This window comes from Aspergillus foveolatus (assembly GCF_047715535.1).
Source record: "Aspergillus foveolatus strain CBS 279.81 unplaced genomic scaffold BDW70scaffold_39, whole genome shotgun sequence".
Taxonomy (NCBI): Eukaryota; Fungi; Ascomycota; class Eurotiomycetes; order Eurotiales; family Aspergillaceae; genus Aspergillus; species Aspergillus foveolatus.
Window position 1 is genome coordinate 94,604 of NW_027396103.1, and position 13,291 is coordinate 107,894.

The following is a 13,291-nucleotide window of genomic DNA, read 5'->3' on the forward strand; positions in this document are numbered from 1 at the left end:
TCGGGCTGCTACCCTGCTGTGCGAGCTCGTCACTACATAACCCACTCTTCCCCGCTCTGATGTGAGAGTTCTCACATTACTTCCTTCTTTTGTTGTCAGTCCCTCGTTTCGTCTCGACCCCGAGACCTCCCTACTAGAAGCCATGGGTATCGAGTACCTGGGCCTCCATGCGACGGGATGGGAGCGCATGACGCAGACGTGGTGGCAGCAGGTCAGTCTGGTTCACAATGTTTGGATCTGGCAGATAAACTGATATTTATAGACACTGGCCGCCTGCTTGCTTGCGACAATCGTCTTGGGTGGTGTATATATCCTGTACCTGGTTGGCCAACAGTTGTACCACTACTGGCGGGTAAGCGCATATATTCTGGAAACGCATGGGCGCAGTGCAGTAGAGGACACTGACAAACGCAGACACGACATGAACTCACGGGTCTCCCTTCAACTGTAGCGCGGCGTATCGAGCGCTTAAAACGAGAAACACCTCGTCTGTATACCCGCGCCGCCGCGGTCCCCGAGCCCAGATCCTTCGGTGTGTATCTCGGTTCCTTCGCGAACCCTCCCACCGCAGACCAGATTCGGCTTTTTTCCCAATGGGACGCAGTCGTGCTCGACCCCTTGCAGGCTGGCGTGAGCGACATTTTGCCAAGCGCGACAGCAAAGCACATTCTTGCTCGACTGCAAATCCGCAAACTGGTCGAATCGGACGGGAGCCCTAATTCTACCGACGGCGGCGACAATGGCGACGACAAAAACATGCGCGCCATTTCTGCCATCGCCAGAGTGCTCCAAACGCACTTGAAACGCCCAGGCGATGCCCAGTCGTTCTTCACCGGCATTCTTCTCGCCGACTTCTCTGAGTACTTTCAGCCCGTCATTCTCAACGCCGTCGTATCGCTACTAAGCGCCCTCGGCTTAACTGTCTGGCTCGAAGTCGGCCCGTCATCCTATCCCTCCGAGAAGACATGCCGGGCAATTGACATGGCGCGGATCCGCGGGATCGTGTACCGCAACGGCACGATCCTGCCCAACGGAGACCGGCGGAACTACTTCCAGATGACCGAGATGCGTACCGTGATGCGCGTGGTCGCGGCACAGAAACCGATCGGCGAGTCTACGTTGGCAATGTGGGAGACGGTTGACGATGGAGTTACATTGACGCACGATGTGCTTCATCGCAGCTACAAGTGGTGCAACTACAACAGCGCGATGAGCTGGATTGGCCCGCAGTCTGCGCTAACGGACGCAGCCGTTGCGGCGCAAAAAACGGTGATCCATGAACCTATCGGAGCGCTGATGTGGATGAAGGATGAGAGGACGCTAGCGGCGCATGATTTTTGGAGGCAGAATGGCTCTGTCCAGAAGCTGCCGCTTGGCCACGAGAACACGAGGCTGTACGACGGCTTGGAACACCTCATTCCTGGCCTGAAGGACAGATTGGCACTGCATCCGCCCAGAGAGAAGCAGCTGGAGGGTCAGGTGTTTGCGATCGATGAGCTGCAGTGGGCCGGCTTGAATGAGCCGCTCATAAGCAATCCTTTCTCTTTCTCACCGGACGGGCACAGTTATTCAGGACTTGGCTGTTTCCAGCTAGGCCTTGACTGTACAATGAAGGATATCGAGGAGCTCTTGCAGGCGCAGCGGCACACGCGTGATATCAACCTACTCGACCGATTCAAGCCGAACGAACTCCAGCGCGTTGCCGGCGAGCTGCGCGAGTTGATCAAAGCCGATGTCGAATGGGCGAGGCCTGCCAGAGAACTCCACGACCTTCTCGTCTCTTGTACAGGGAACGAGGATGACCGTCTCTGCGGCTACTCTGGCCTGCACTCTGGGTTTCGCACTCGGCTTGAAACCCAAGTCTGGGGCATGTATGAGCAGGACCCAACTGGCCCTCTGAATATCTACCTTTCCGGCAAGACAGAGAAGGAACGTGCGGGCACGTTCCTACACACGTACATGTCCAGTAAGGGTTATACGCGCTATCAGTGCTTCATGGCTGAAGTCGCCCTGTCCACTGCAAACGGCACCCTCTCAGACAGATGGCAGCTCCCAACCCGCATCGTCAGCGACATTGAACAGCTCACACCGACGGAAGCAATGCTCTTTCTGCGTCGGCTTTCTTCAACACTCGACCAGGACTGTGCAGAACTCACGGCCAGAGTCCGCGCTTGCTGCGAGCACTGCCTCTTGGATGTCCCCTCCTTGACTCAGCTGCGCGCGCTCGGCTCAAGCGAGTACCTGAGTGGTAGAGTCTCGTCTAAAGAGCTGGTGTCTGCTCGTCTGGCCTGGTATGCCGAGCAAGGATGTTGGACTCCTGATCCAGAGTCCGCTATAGCCATATTCCGCGAAGTTGACAACCGACTCCCTCAGGTCCTTATGACCGGTGATGCCCGTACATTAGCTCAACTCGCCACAGTCGTTCAGGAAACCATGCGAGAGGACCGAATCGATGCAGCAGCCGATATATTTGCCCTGGCCGTCTTCTGTGCCATCCGCCGCCTCTCGTTCAACGAGATCTACCTCGAAGTTTTGGACCGGAATCCTCTTCCAAACGGTCACCCCATGCAAGCGGCCGTCTTTGCGGAGTTGTATGCTCTCGGTGCCCGATGCGATCTGTTCTTAGACATGACGCCCAATCTGCTTGGGAAAATCATCTCGGCAAAATACCGAGATTACTATAACAGGCACCAGCCCACCCGCCGCGAAGAGAATTTCACGGAGCTTCCAACAGCCTACGCATCCATGGACATCGACCTGGATCCAGATGGCGAACAGCACGACGTGCCCTTCTACTACCGCATCACCTTCCTAGGGATCTTTGCCCTCCCGGCGCTGATCGATATCATGATGCTCACCACTGTCGGTCGGGGGCTGTATCTTACCACCTTCATGAGCAGCACGGAGAAAACGCTGGCTACGACGGCGCTCATGGTGGCTCTGCTCGTCTGCGGTGGCTTTGGGTCCTGGATCTCGTCAGGAGGGAGTTACTACCTCTACGCCATGGGCTTCCCCGCAATGAGCATGTTCGTCATGACTAGGTTTATCGCAGGACTGGCTGTCACCCTTGTCGGAGGTCTCATTGCGTTTATCTGCATCTGCTGCGTCAAGGGGTTCGCGGCGGGTATTGTGTTCTTTTTGTACTTTTTCTTCCTGAGCACGTACCTCATGTTGTTGAGTGTGCTGGCCATCTATCAGTTGCCGGGGTTTCAGTTCCAGTCGGTAGGCTACCCTTCTTTCCTTTTTTTTTCTCTGGTTGGAATTGGCTGATAATCCGGTACAGGGCCGAACGGTCATCATGAGCTGTATCCCGATCCTCTTCATTGGGCCGATTGTGACGCTCTGGGTCGGACATGACACCGTCATCTATCTCTGTCTACTCGGAGTATTCGTGGCCTCGCTGCTTCTGGGAGCTCGACGCGTCATCGCCAGATGGAATACCTGGTATCTGAACATTCCGCGCGTGACGGACGGTGATGTCGTGAATTGGTACATCAGCTCTCACCCCGACATCAACGTCAAAGAGGTGTCTACGTCCTCCATCCCCCGCAAGGCCCTCTTCAGAGCTGTGCAAAAAGAACGAAGACGTAGATTCTGGAGCAATCGTACTACTGATGAGTTCGTGCTCAAGATGGCAGACGGGTACGATGCCACCATATTTCTCCTGGTCTGGTACTGCCGGTACTCGCGCACAAAAATGCCCCTGCCCTACTCTCCCACCTGGAACCTGCAGCTCAAGGCGGCCGTTGATACCCTAGGCGACATGCAAAAGGGCCTGAGGATGCACTCGGCCTTCCTGCACTGGAGACACACGGGTGCGGACGTCTGGTGCGGCATCCTGTACTTTGTCATTGCATTGATGGATAAATGGACTGCCTTGTTCACTGGTGAATCCCTTGTCGGTCTATCCACGGCCAGCTCCTCAGAGTATCGGTTATCTGTCGGCTTTGGGCTTGCCTACTACCTTGCCGGCGCAGTGATCCTCGATGCAGTCTCTCAGCCCCTCTGGACAGCCGTAACGCAGCGCACTCCCATCCCCGTGAAGAACCTGTCTACTCTCCGCGAAGTACTCAGCACGAACTCTGGCGATCGAAAGAGATTGTATTGGAGCAATCTAGCAAAGTTCTTCTTCCTGCATATATGGGGGACGGCAGTTACCTTGGCGTTGATGTGGGCGTTTGAGGCCTCGCAAAAAGCCACAATCATGTTCCTGGCGTATATTGGCTCGTATAGCGGGTTGCTGTTCTACCAATTTAATCGAATTTTTACAGGCCCCGAAGCGGCGAGGTGTCTCGCCGCTGGATCGGTTGTCGGATTCGTGATTGGGATGACCATGCACACCGTCATTGCGAGCTTTACGTGGAGCAGTGTCATTTGCTTGGGCAGCGGGACATGGACGGCTGCGATCTACTCGCTCTGGCTAAGTGATATTGGGATGCCGACGTTCAGGCCCAAGAATCTCTCTGTCTTGGAGGGTAACGGTCAGAAGGAATCAGCCACTTACACGAGCAGCAGCCTGGAGCCGTACCTGGATCTCTCCCCGACGACGGTGGCGGAGACGTTTGACAATATCAATGCCCTTCCTGATGACCTGCGGCATAGGCTCGACCCGGAGACACATCCTGGGATCGAAGTGAAGGAGCTCATCCTCTCCAACTCAGGATACAGGACCTCTGCCCTCGTGCAAGCTGCTTTTCCCGACGCGGCGCAGTTTCTCAGAGAGGTCGCGCGACTCTGGGTATCTGGTCAGACGGCCATCGAATTCGTCTCAGCTGAGCATCTCTTACAGACCGAGCAGCGCATCCGCGCCATAAGTCGACTGACCGGCGACAGACTGCATATCTTTATCGTCATCGGCCCCGGCCTCGTCGGTCAAGACTGGACAACGAATATCAGGCGGAACTGTCGCGCTATTGCGGAGGCGGTTGTCCAGGCCACAGCCGAAGCGAGACTCGGCTGGACGCATGATGAGTCTATGATGGCGGAGTTGCTTATTGGGACTCATCAGGATAATGATGATCTCTCTTTACCCGAGGGTGTCAAGTACCAGCTTGAACGGTCTCCTGCGGAGTGTGCCCGTGTTGCGAAGCACGGCCAGCGTACCTTTCTTCGTCATCTTCTCCTCGGTATCGACTGCGATTTGGAGTGGGATGAGCTGCCGAAATCAGCACGGTCTTTCCTCCTTCGTCGTGTTGCTGGCAAACCCGGCCGACTCTCATCAGAGGAACTTTCATGGTTGCAAAGCCGGGTGGGCTCAGAAGATATCCAGAACCTCGCTGCGCACGTCGCACGCTATAACCTCGGTGTCTCCATGTCCCTCAGTGTCTGGCATTACGCCCAGCGTTGGATGGAGCATGATGCGTACCCTTCCTATCCTGTCTTCCCGGACACGACATACGAGAAGCCTATACAGACATTCCTCCCTCCGCCCATCGGCTTGCACGTCCGCTTCACGGACGCGCTCAAACTCTCCTTTTTGCAGGTGAGTCACTCGGTGAGGACATGCCTCAAATTCTCGATCATCGCTCTGGTTGCAGACCCGCAGTACCAACGTGAGTTGGAGTACATGCTCCGCGGACAGCCACTGGTCTTCGCCGTACCGATGTCGATGCTTCTGAACAGCGTGTGGAGTTTCGCCAAGTTGTTACAGAGAATCCTAATCCCGTTAGTCCTCTTTTACGATCGTAAAAGCATCAGTGACGTTTACAAGAGCAGTCGTGGCTGGAAGACGGTGCTTCATAAAAACCGAGTAGTAATCGAAAGCCTCGAGGGCCCAACGACTTGTTTTGCAAAATCCCAAGGAGAGGGTACTACGCTTCTCTATCAATACTCAGGCAGTCATATGCGCGAGCCGGAGGATAGCAAAGATCTTAAGGCAATCAATACCTACACTGACCGGCTCGTCCTCCTGAAGCGCGAAGAGTATAGAGCCGGCCAGCTGATCAAAGCCTTCTCATACGAGTACGCACAGGACACCCCTAAAGGCCGACGAAGACGGCCGCTCCCAATCCAGCGAGTGTGTACCGCCGGGGAGCTGGAGGGGCAAGTTGTCATCTACGACGAGAGCGGCTACATCTCCTCAGGCTCCTTCATGCAAGGCATGAACCCAGTGAACTTCAAATATGCCTTTCGAAAGAACGCCAAGTTCGACGATGAGCTGCTCCGCGCCGAGTACGTATTCCCGCATATCACTATCAGGGTATCCTGGTGCATGCCGCCATCTCGTCATCCAGAGAAGGAGGGCAAATGGATCCCATACCCAAGAGTCAGCCAGGCGGCCTTTATCGAGCCAGGTAATGTCTACCAAGCAAAATGGACCTACGACCACAAGTTCCATCCTGTCATTACCACCACACTCAACGGGGAAAGTGTCGAGACGCCCGCGATGATTTCAGAGGACTGGTTCCGTGTCCTTGACAAGCCCCAGCGGAGCAGCTTTCTGCATGACAACCCGTTATTCTTCTTTAGGAGCATCCGGACCAACATAGTGAGTCGCTTGTTAGGGCTAAATGTCAAGACAAGGCCGATTCCCACCAGTCGAGCACGAACGCATCTGTGGAAGGCATGGAAGGGGAGCAGAAATTTCGATGCCGTGACCACCACCTGGCTTGATGAGATACTGCTTCGTTCGGATAGCATCCTCCGTCCATACTGGCGAAACCGCGACTTTGGCCGTCTTGACGCGGCCGGCGAGTATCTGGACTCACAGGTGGACACGATCCTCGCCCGCGTCGACATCGACCCCGACATCAGCAGCTGGACGCAGATGGCCTTCAAAATTAGCGATCTGTATAGTTTCGGCAACGGCGGAGATGCACGCATCAACACGCGGACCCTCTCAACGCAGCTCCAGGATACTAGCACGCAACTGCATGTTCTGGCTATGGACACAGCCACCTGGCCCAACGAGCCCGGGGGTGTCTCGGCGTGCCGACGGGACATGGTCAACGACCTAAAAGGGATACGATGGCACATTATCTCCGAGAATGCAAATGACTACGGCGTCCCCAAGTTCCAGATCGAGCGGAATGTGCAGTCTCTTACAGTGCTGCCGCAGTGGGGGCTCGACTTCCTGAACCCCACGCACGGGGTATTCCAAAATACGCTTGACAGTGCTGTGGTTGAGCGCAGTCAGGACACAAGGAAAGACGATATAAAAAGACACTTTGTTCCCATCCTGGCCAGGTTGGTGCGCTGTGCGCGGACAGCGAACCTGAAGAGACATCATATTGAGGAGGCGACTAACGCACTGGTCGATCTCAATACGTACTTTGAGTCTGGACGGTCCTGGAACGATGTGTGGATGAGCAAGACGGTGAAGACTGCGTGGCGCGAACTCTGGCTGTCTGATGATGTGGATGACGCTTTGCCGGTGGAAAAATGGTGGGATGCTGAGCACCCTTCTCTCCAACAGCTTGATACTGCGCTGGATATGTGGCATCGATGTAAGCCCTCCCTTACACATGGTGTTCTGTCTTTTGAGTGGTATGCTGACCAATTTAGATTTATTCATCTTCTCCATCCCAGTCCCTGAACGCATCCCCGACGTCTTCCAGGTATCTCACCATTTCACGGGAGCAACCTACGGGGTGCTCTGCAAAGCCAAGCGCAAGTGTGCCCTCCATGTCTGGGACCACTGCATCAGCTTCAGGGAGATGACCACCTTCCTCTCGGCCGCTGTCTCCTTTGATAGCTCGTTCGTGAACACAACACTCATGTCGCTCGGCCATCTGGCATGTGTGCTGATCGAGCACCACGCTGACGTTGTCTTACCGTGCGCTGAGTACTTCAACCCCGGCTGGGAGATTGAATTGGGCACCGCAGAGGGGGCGCTGCAGCATCGAAAGGCATTTGCCCGGAAGATCGACCCGGTTGTCAATGGCATTACGAACATGGAGAGGTATAAGCCTATCGAGAAGATCCGCACCGAGGCGCCGACAGTTGTGATGTTGTCGCATATTCGGTAAGCATCTCTTTTTTCCCTCTCTTTTTCCCTTACTGCCGGTTGGATACAGCTAACGACAGGAGCAGGTATGTGAAGGACATCAAAACAGCTGTCATGGCCACCGATCTTATCGTCAACAAATGGGGTTTCAGGGACTACCGTCTACACATCTACGGCGATATGGAGCGCGCCCCAGCCTACGCCTCCGAGTGCCAGGAAATCATTGCGTCAAAAGGCCTCCGCGAGCACGTCGTGCTCAAGGGTCTGGGAAACCCCTCCGTCGTGCTGCAGGACGCCTGGCTGTTTATGAACTCTTCTATCTCCGAAGGTCTCCCTCTTGCCATGGGCGAAGCAGCCCTTACCGGGGTGCCCGTAGTGTGTACGGATGTCGGGGCCTCCTTCTGCGTAGTCACGGACCGCAGTACAGGTGAACGGTTCAGCGAGGTTGTTGCACCCAATGACTGCGATTCTCTAGCACGCGCCCAGCTTCGCGTCCTAGCGCTGCTGGATAAGTGGGCACCCTTTGCGGAAGATGAGCCGGGCACAATCGTCCCAACCCTAGACTTCCATCCAACACCCGATCAAATCAGGGCTGTATCGGAAAGGATGTACGCCAAAGTCGAGCAACGACGAAAATTCGGAATGCTCGGTCGTGCCAACGTGCTCAACTCGTTCTCGTCTGATCGTTACCTCCGCGAACACGAGCAGTTGCTCTGGATAGGCAAGTGGCAGAGTCGAAGCTTTGTGACGCGAACTGCGTTGTCTAGCGCAGCAAACTTGAGTACCAGCGCTATTTTCCAGGTGGGGAAGGGGAAGGAGAAGGCGAACAACAGTGCGGTCCGTCTGTATATAGGAAATGTGCCCAGTACCCCTGACTCGATCTACCAGCCGGTTCCGGCGAGTCCCTGGCGTGCGTGGAGAGATTCGAGGCATGCCAGTTCGAGCGGCACGAGGACGCCCGTTTAGATGTGGTATGGATGATGTAAAGCTATTGTATATGTCATGTTATGAATATAGATGTAGAGTAATGTTTATATGTTAATGGATATGAATATATTTTGCTTCGCCTCCCGTGTCATCTAGTCTGGCTTGTTGACGCTTCATATTCATCCCTAGCTCTTTCCCCCGTTCTTCGAGAATACATATCCAAGCAGTCACAGTACATGTTTTTAAAGGTAGATAGAATTCCCGGGATGAGAAATTCTCGTTTGTGAAACCAGTAGCGTTCAGGTGAATCTGTTAAACTGCCCTTCTGGAGAACCCGTTAGGCTCGCCATTTTATCCTTAAGGCCATCCATCCATAACACTACTCTTCGATAAAGTAGAATTTCAATATATTTGTTGTATTCAAGGCACCTAGAAGCCACCGGGCCATCCAGCTCAGCAGCCATCTCTGAATACGTATTTGCAGTCGGCTTGTCTCTGTCAGCATGTTACTGTTACCAAGAATGGCCCTGTCAGCCGCGAATCTCTCGTTCCCTGCACACAAAATGGTAACCTTTGTTATGTCCCGGATCGAATGGGCACATGCACCGAGGCACTGAACGGCAACCTGTTATCTCTGGGAGTCAGAGACAGTAGATCGACTATGGGGCTGCCCAGGGTCGATCACGGCCAGCCCAGCCGGCCATATGCTCAAAAGCACGAGCTCGTTGAGTTCATGACATCAGACCTTTTGAGCCGAGTTCGTGCCGGCGGGAATTTTACGGTTGGCTTGATGTCGAGGACATTGCTGGGGTCGCTCGGTGACTGTGTAAATTGGTGCTCTTCACATCCTCACTTTGTCGCACATTATATGATATCCTGGACGTTCCTGACGCCTCTATCGAGTCACATGGACTTCTGCTGACTTCCCAGGAGCCGGTCCTCTTCAGGTCCCTGCTAAGTCGTGCTCCAACGCCGGGGAACTCAGGTAGTCTGGGAGTCGGGGTCTGAGAAACGGCCCCCATCATAAGGCCGAGCAATTACTTGGCCCGACTCGGCGGCAACACCCTCTTGACTTTATATACCGTCATCCCTGACTGAAGCGAGTGGTCCTACCGCGCTGTATTTGTTTGTAGTTTGCCGACCATCAGCTGCTTAGGGTTAGGAAATGACCCGAGTGCTTACAGCGGGAACGGCTCTCAACGGCCAACAACACGGCCTTCTCGCCATGTGCAGCATCATATAATAGTCAGCTGGCATTGACCGGTGTGCGACAGATGCACATAAGATGCGGTCTGGGCCGGGAAGATGCCCGCTGATTTGAGAGTCACGTCGCACAGCAGAACAATTCTGCATGGCCGAGGCAAAGGCAGGAATCCGACCACGAGAAACAGGCCAGTCCGAGCCGCTTACCGCTGCCCGGAGCGTAGGAGGGAACATTATAATTGCTGGGCCACCCCGGGCCTCAACCCAGGTCTAACCCGGGTTGTCGCACCGCGCTCGCCTCAACGAGTGGGTTAAAAGCGTCGTCCTGCTACCTATCCATGCAGGTATCCCAGGGTTATCTTTCCCTTCCCCTCTTAAGTAAATACCGCGGCTCCGTCACCTAAATGGCGTGCACCGTCCCACCGAAGACATGGGAAAGCGGCTTCGCTTGTCCTGCTGAGACATATTCATGGGGGGACAAAAGAAACTACATCACGGAGACCGGCGAACAAGCGCACTATAGACTCCCCGTCCACATTGATGCTCCTACTTCGACCATAGGGAACGCTCTGGGACTTACGCATCTTCGGACATGGCCGAGCCTGTACGATGGAACAGCGCACCAGAGGCCAGAATGGTTTAAGCCGGCAGAAGAGGTGGATGTCTTGATTTGCGGTGGTCAGTAGCTACCTATTGTCACGGTACTCCGCCTCATGTCGCTGTTGCTGATCGATTTAGCTGGTCCATTTGGCTTGGAACTAGGAATGGTACTAGCGCGACAGGGGGTGAGCTTTCGCATCCTAGGTGTGAATCCAGGGACGGGTCTTCTCTCAATATACATATCAGACTGACTCTTTTAAAAGATAAAGCAAGAACACCGTGCCTCTCCGGCCGAGCTGACGCCGTTCACCCACGAGCCAACGAGCACCTCCACTCCTGGGGCATCTCCCACGAAGCAACCGAAGAAGGGCCGCTGATAAACTCAACGGCCATCTATAGCAGGGGCGTCAAGCTGAGTCACAACAATTACCCCATCAGCGACTCCAGGTACAGGGGCTCCAGCGTCATCACACAGGGACAGCTCGAGAGGATCTACATTCGTGACCTTCTGCGGCACCGCGTCATCGTCGAGAGGGAGACACTCGTGAAGCAGTTTCAGGTACAGGAAGTTGGAGCGGAGGCCACACACCCAGTGCGCGCGACGCTGAGGAATGTTGCAACGGGAAAGGAGGAGACTGTCCGGGCTCAGTATCTGATCGGGGCTGATGGTGCGGCCAGCAGTATTCGCGAGCAGATGAAGGTACCGTTTGACGGATTAGGAACGGACATTTATTGGGCAATCATCGACTGCCAATTCAAGACAGACTATCCGCATCTGTTCGGTATGAGCATGATCACCAGTGAGCATGGGGGGTGCATTGTCATCCCACGCGAAGACGGATTCACCCGGTTGGTGTCAACTCCACGTAGATGTCCTAGTGGACTCGAAAGCTAATGTCTACAGCTTCTACATCCAGGTCAACGAGGAGACAGCGCGCCGGCTGCATCAGGCGCGGCAGGCCAGACGGAATGCCTCTTCTGTAGGCACAATGCGCGTCGACGACCACGGCATCACGCCTGACGAAGCCCTCGAACAGCTGCGGAAGATCCTGGCGCCCTGGACAGTCGAATTTGCTTCGCCAATCAGCTGGTTCTCGGTATGGAAAGTCAACGAGCGCGTCGCCCGTCACTTCTCGTCGCCCGATCTCCGTGTGCACCTCGGAGGCGACGCAGCACACGTCCACAGTGTCCTGGGAGCATTCGGCCTCAACTCATCAATATACGACGCCGCAAATCTGGGCTGGAAGCTTGGGCTCTGCATCCGGAAGCAGGCTCTACCATCCGTCATCTTACCGACGTACGACAGCGAACGCCGGCTTGCAGCCAACCGAGTGATCCGCTGCTCGGGGGCATATCTGCGCTTCCTATGCAACTCACATCTTCCTCTAGCATCGCTGCGCGGTCTCCACGATGAACTCGAGTCTCATGACGAGCGCCTTCCAAAGATTGACGGTAGTGTCGAGGCAGACGCGCAGTTCATGGGCACCTTCTATAGACAGAACTCAGGGTTCCTCATGGGGCTCGAGTTCCCGATAATCGAGTCTGCAATAACCCATCCCGACCCTGAGAAGCGGCCGTTAGCTATTCGCAACGGCGCTCGCGCTCCGAGTCCGCGGGTGTGTCTAGACACAGACCGTACGGGATACTTGTATGACAGGATGACCGGAGTATCACGGTTCCATATCTTGATCTTCTGCTCAGATCTGCAAGGACCAGTACGCGAGGGACTTGCCGTCTTCTCACGTAGGGCTTTCAGCCCTGATAGCTTTTTCCATCAGTTCGGGGGGAAAAATAGATTCAATGTCGTTCTCGTCGCAAAGGCCCTGCCGTACCAAATCGCCGAATTGCTGGGTCCACGGAATGGCCAGGGCGATGAGCTCAAGCAACTCCGAGAACATGCAACAGTCGTATATGATGACCGAGCCCCTGATGACGATGCCCACTACTGGTACGGCGTAAATCACGCCCGCGGAGCTGTCGCCGTCGTACGTCCGGACCTCGCTCTCGGCGTCAGCATTTGGCCGGACGAGGTAGAGAAACTTGAGGCTTATTTTGCGGGATTTCTGGTAAAGCAGGACGTCACCGTCTCTGAGGGTGAGAATTCCAAGACAAGCCAGGTAGAATTTTCCAGCCAGGGAACGAATGGAACGGAGAGGTCTAGGGCTGCATCGGGTGCTGTCAACCGTCCAAAACGCTCGCTTCGTTCATGGTTTGCGAGCATGTTGGCTCTCTAAGCTGATCTCGACTGGCTCAGCTGGAGAGACTGAAAGCACCTATGTGGCCGAGTAGCCTTCAACCGAGGAGATTGAGATGAAAATGGATCTGTGATATAGCTTGCATCGCATTCCTGCTCTTGTATATGCCAACGCCTGGCTCAGTAGGATGATGCGCTCTTGAGTAGAATGCCCCTATGGATGCATCCATACGTGTACCGTACCAATCCCAACCGGATTCCGACGGATCCATGTGCAGCTAACCAGGGGACATCTCAGAGGACAATGTCTGACAATAACTGCACGATGATTATCCGAGTGCCACAGATGCCCAGTATCCCAGTCGTAGCCAATCACTGCTGCAAAATATCCCCGCAATGTAAGGAAAAGACATGCAAGCAAT

General features: G+C 54.8%; 2 protein-coding genes across 2 annotated transcripts; both read left to right on the forward strand.

The window, feature by feature from the left end:
- Positions 1-142: 142 nt before the first annotated feature.
- Positions 143-8,911, forward strand: BDW70DRAFT_161688 (glycosyltransferase family 4 protein; the record flags this gene model as incomplete). The annotated part of the gene is made up of 6 exons (XM_073741014.1): positions 143-211; positions 263-352; positions 415-3,222; positions 3,284-7,445; positions 7,504-7,963; positions 8,032-8,911. The coding sequence occupies 6 exons, from the start codon at positions 143-145 to the stop codon at positions 8,909-8,911; spliced, it is 8,469 nt and encodes a 2,822-aa protein (XP_073594209.1).
- Positions 8,912-10,479: 1,568 nt separating this feature from the next.
- On the forward strand, positions 10,480-13,040 carry BDW70DRAFT_169377 (FAD binding domain-containing protein; the record flags this gene model as incomplete). The annotated part of the gene is made up of 4 exons (XM_073742667.1): positions 10,480-10,753; positions 10,814-10,879; positions 10,939-11,524; positions 11,580-13,040. 4 exons carry the CDS (start codon positions 10,480-10,482, stop codon positions 12,907-12,909), a joined length of 2,256 nt encoding a protein of 751 aa, XP_073594210.1. The 3' UTR covers positions 12,910-13,040.
- Between the last annotated feature and the right edge of the window lie 251 nt (positions 13,041-13,291).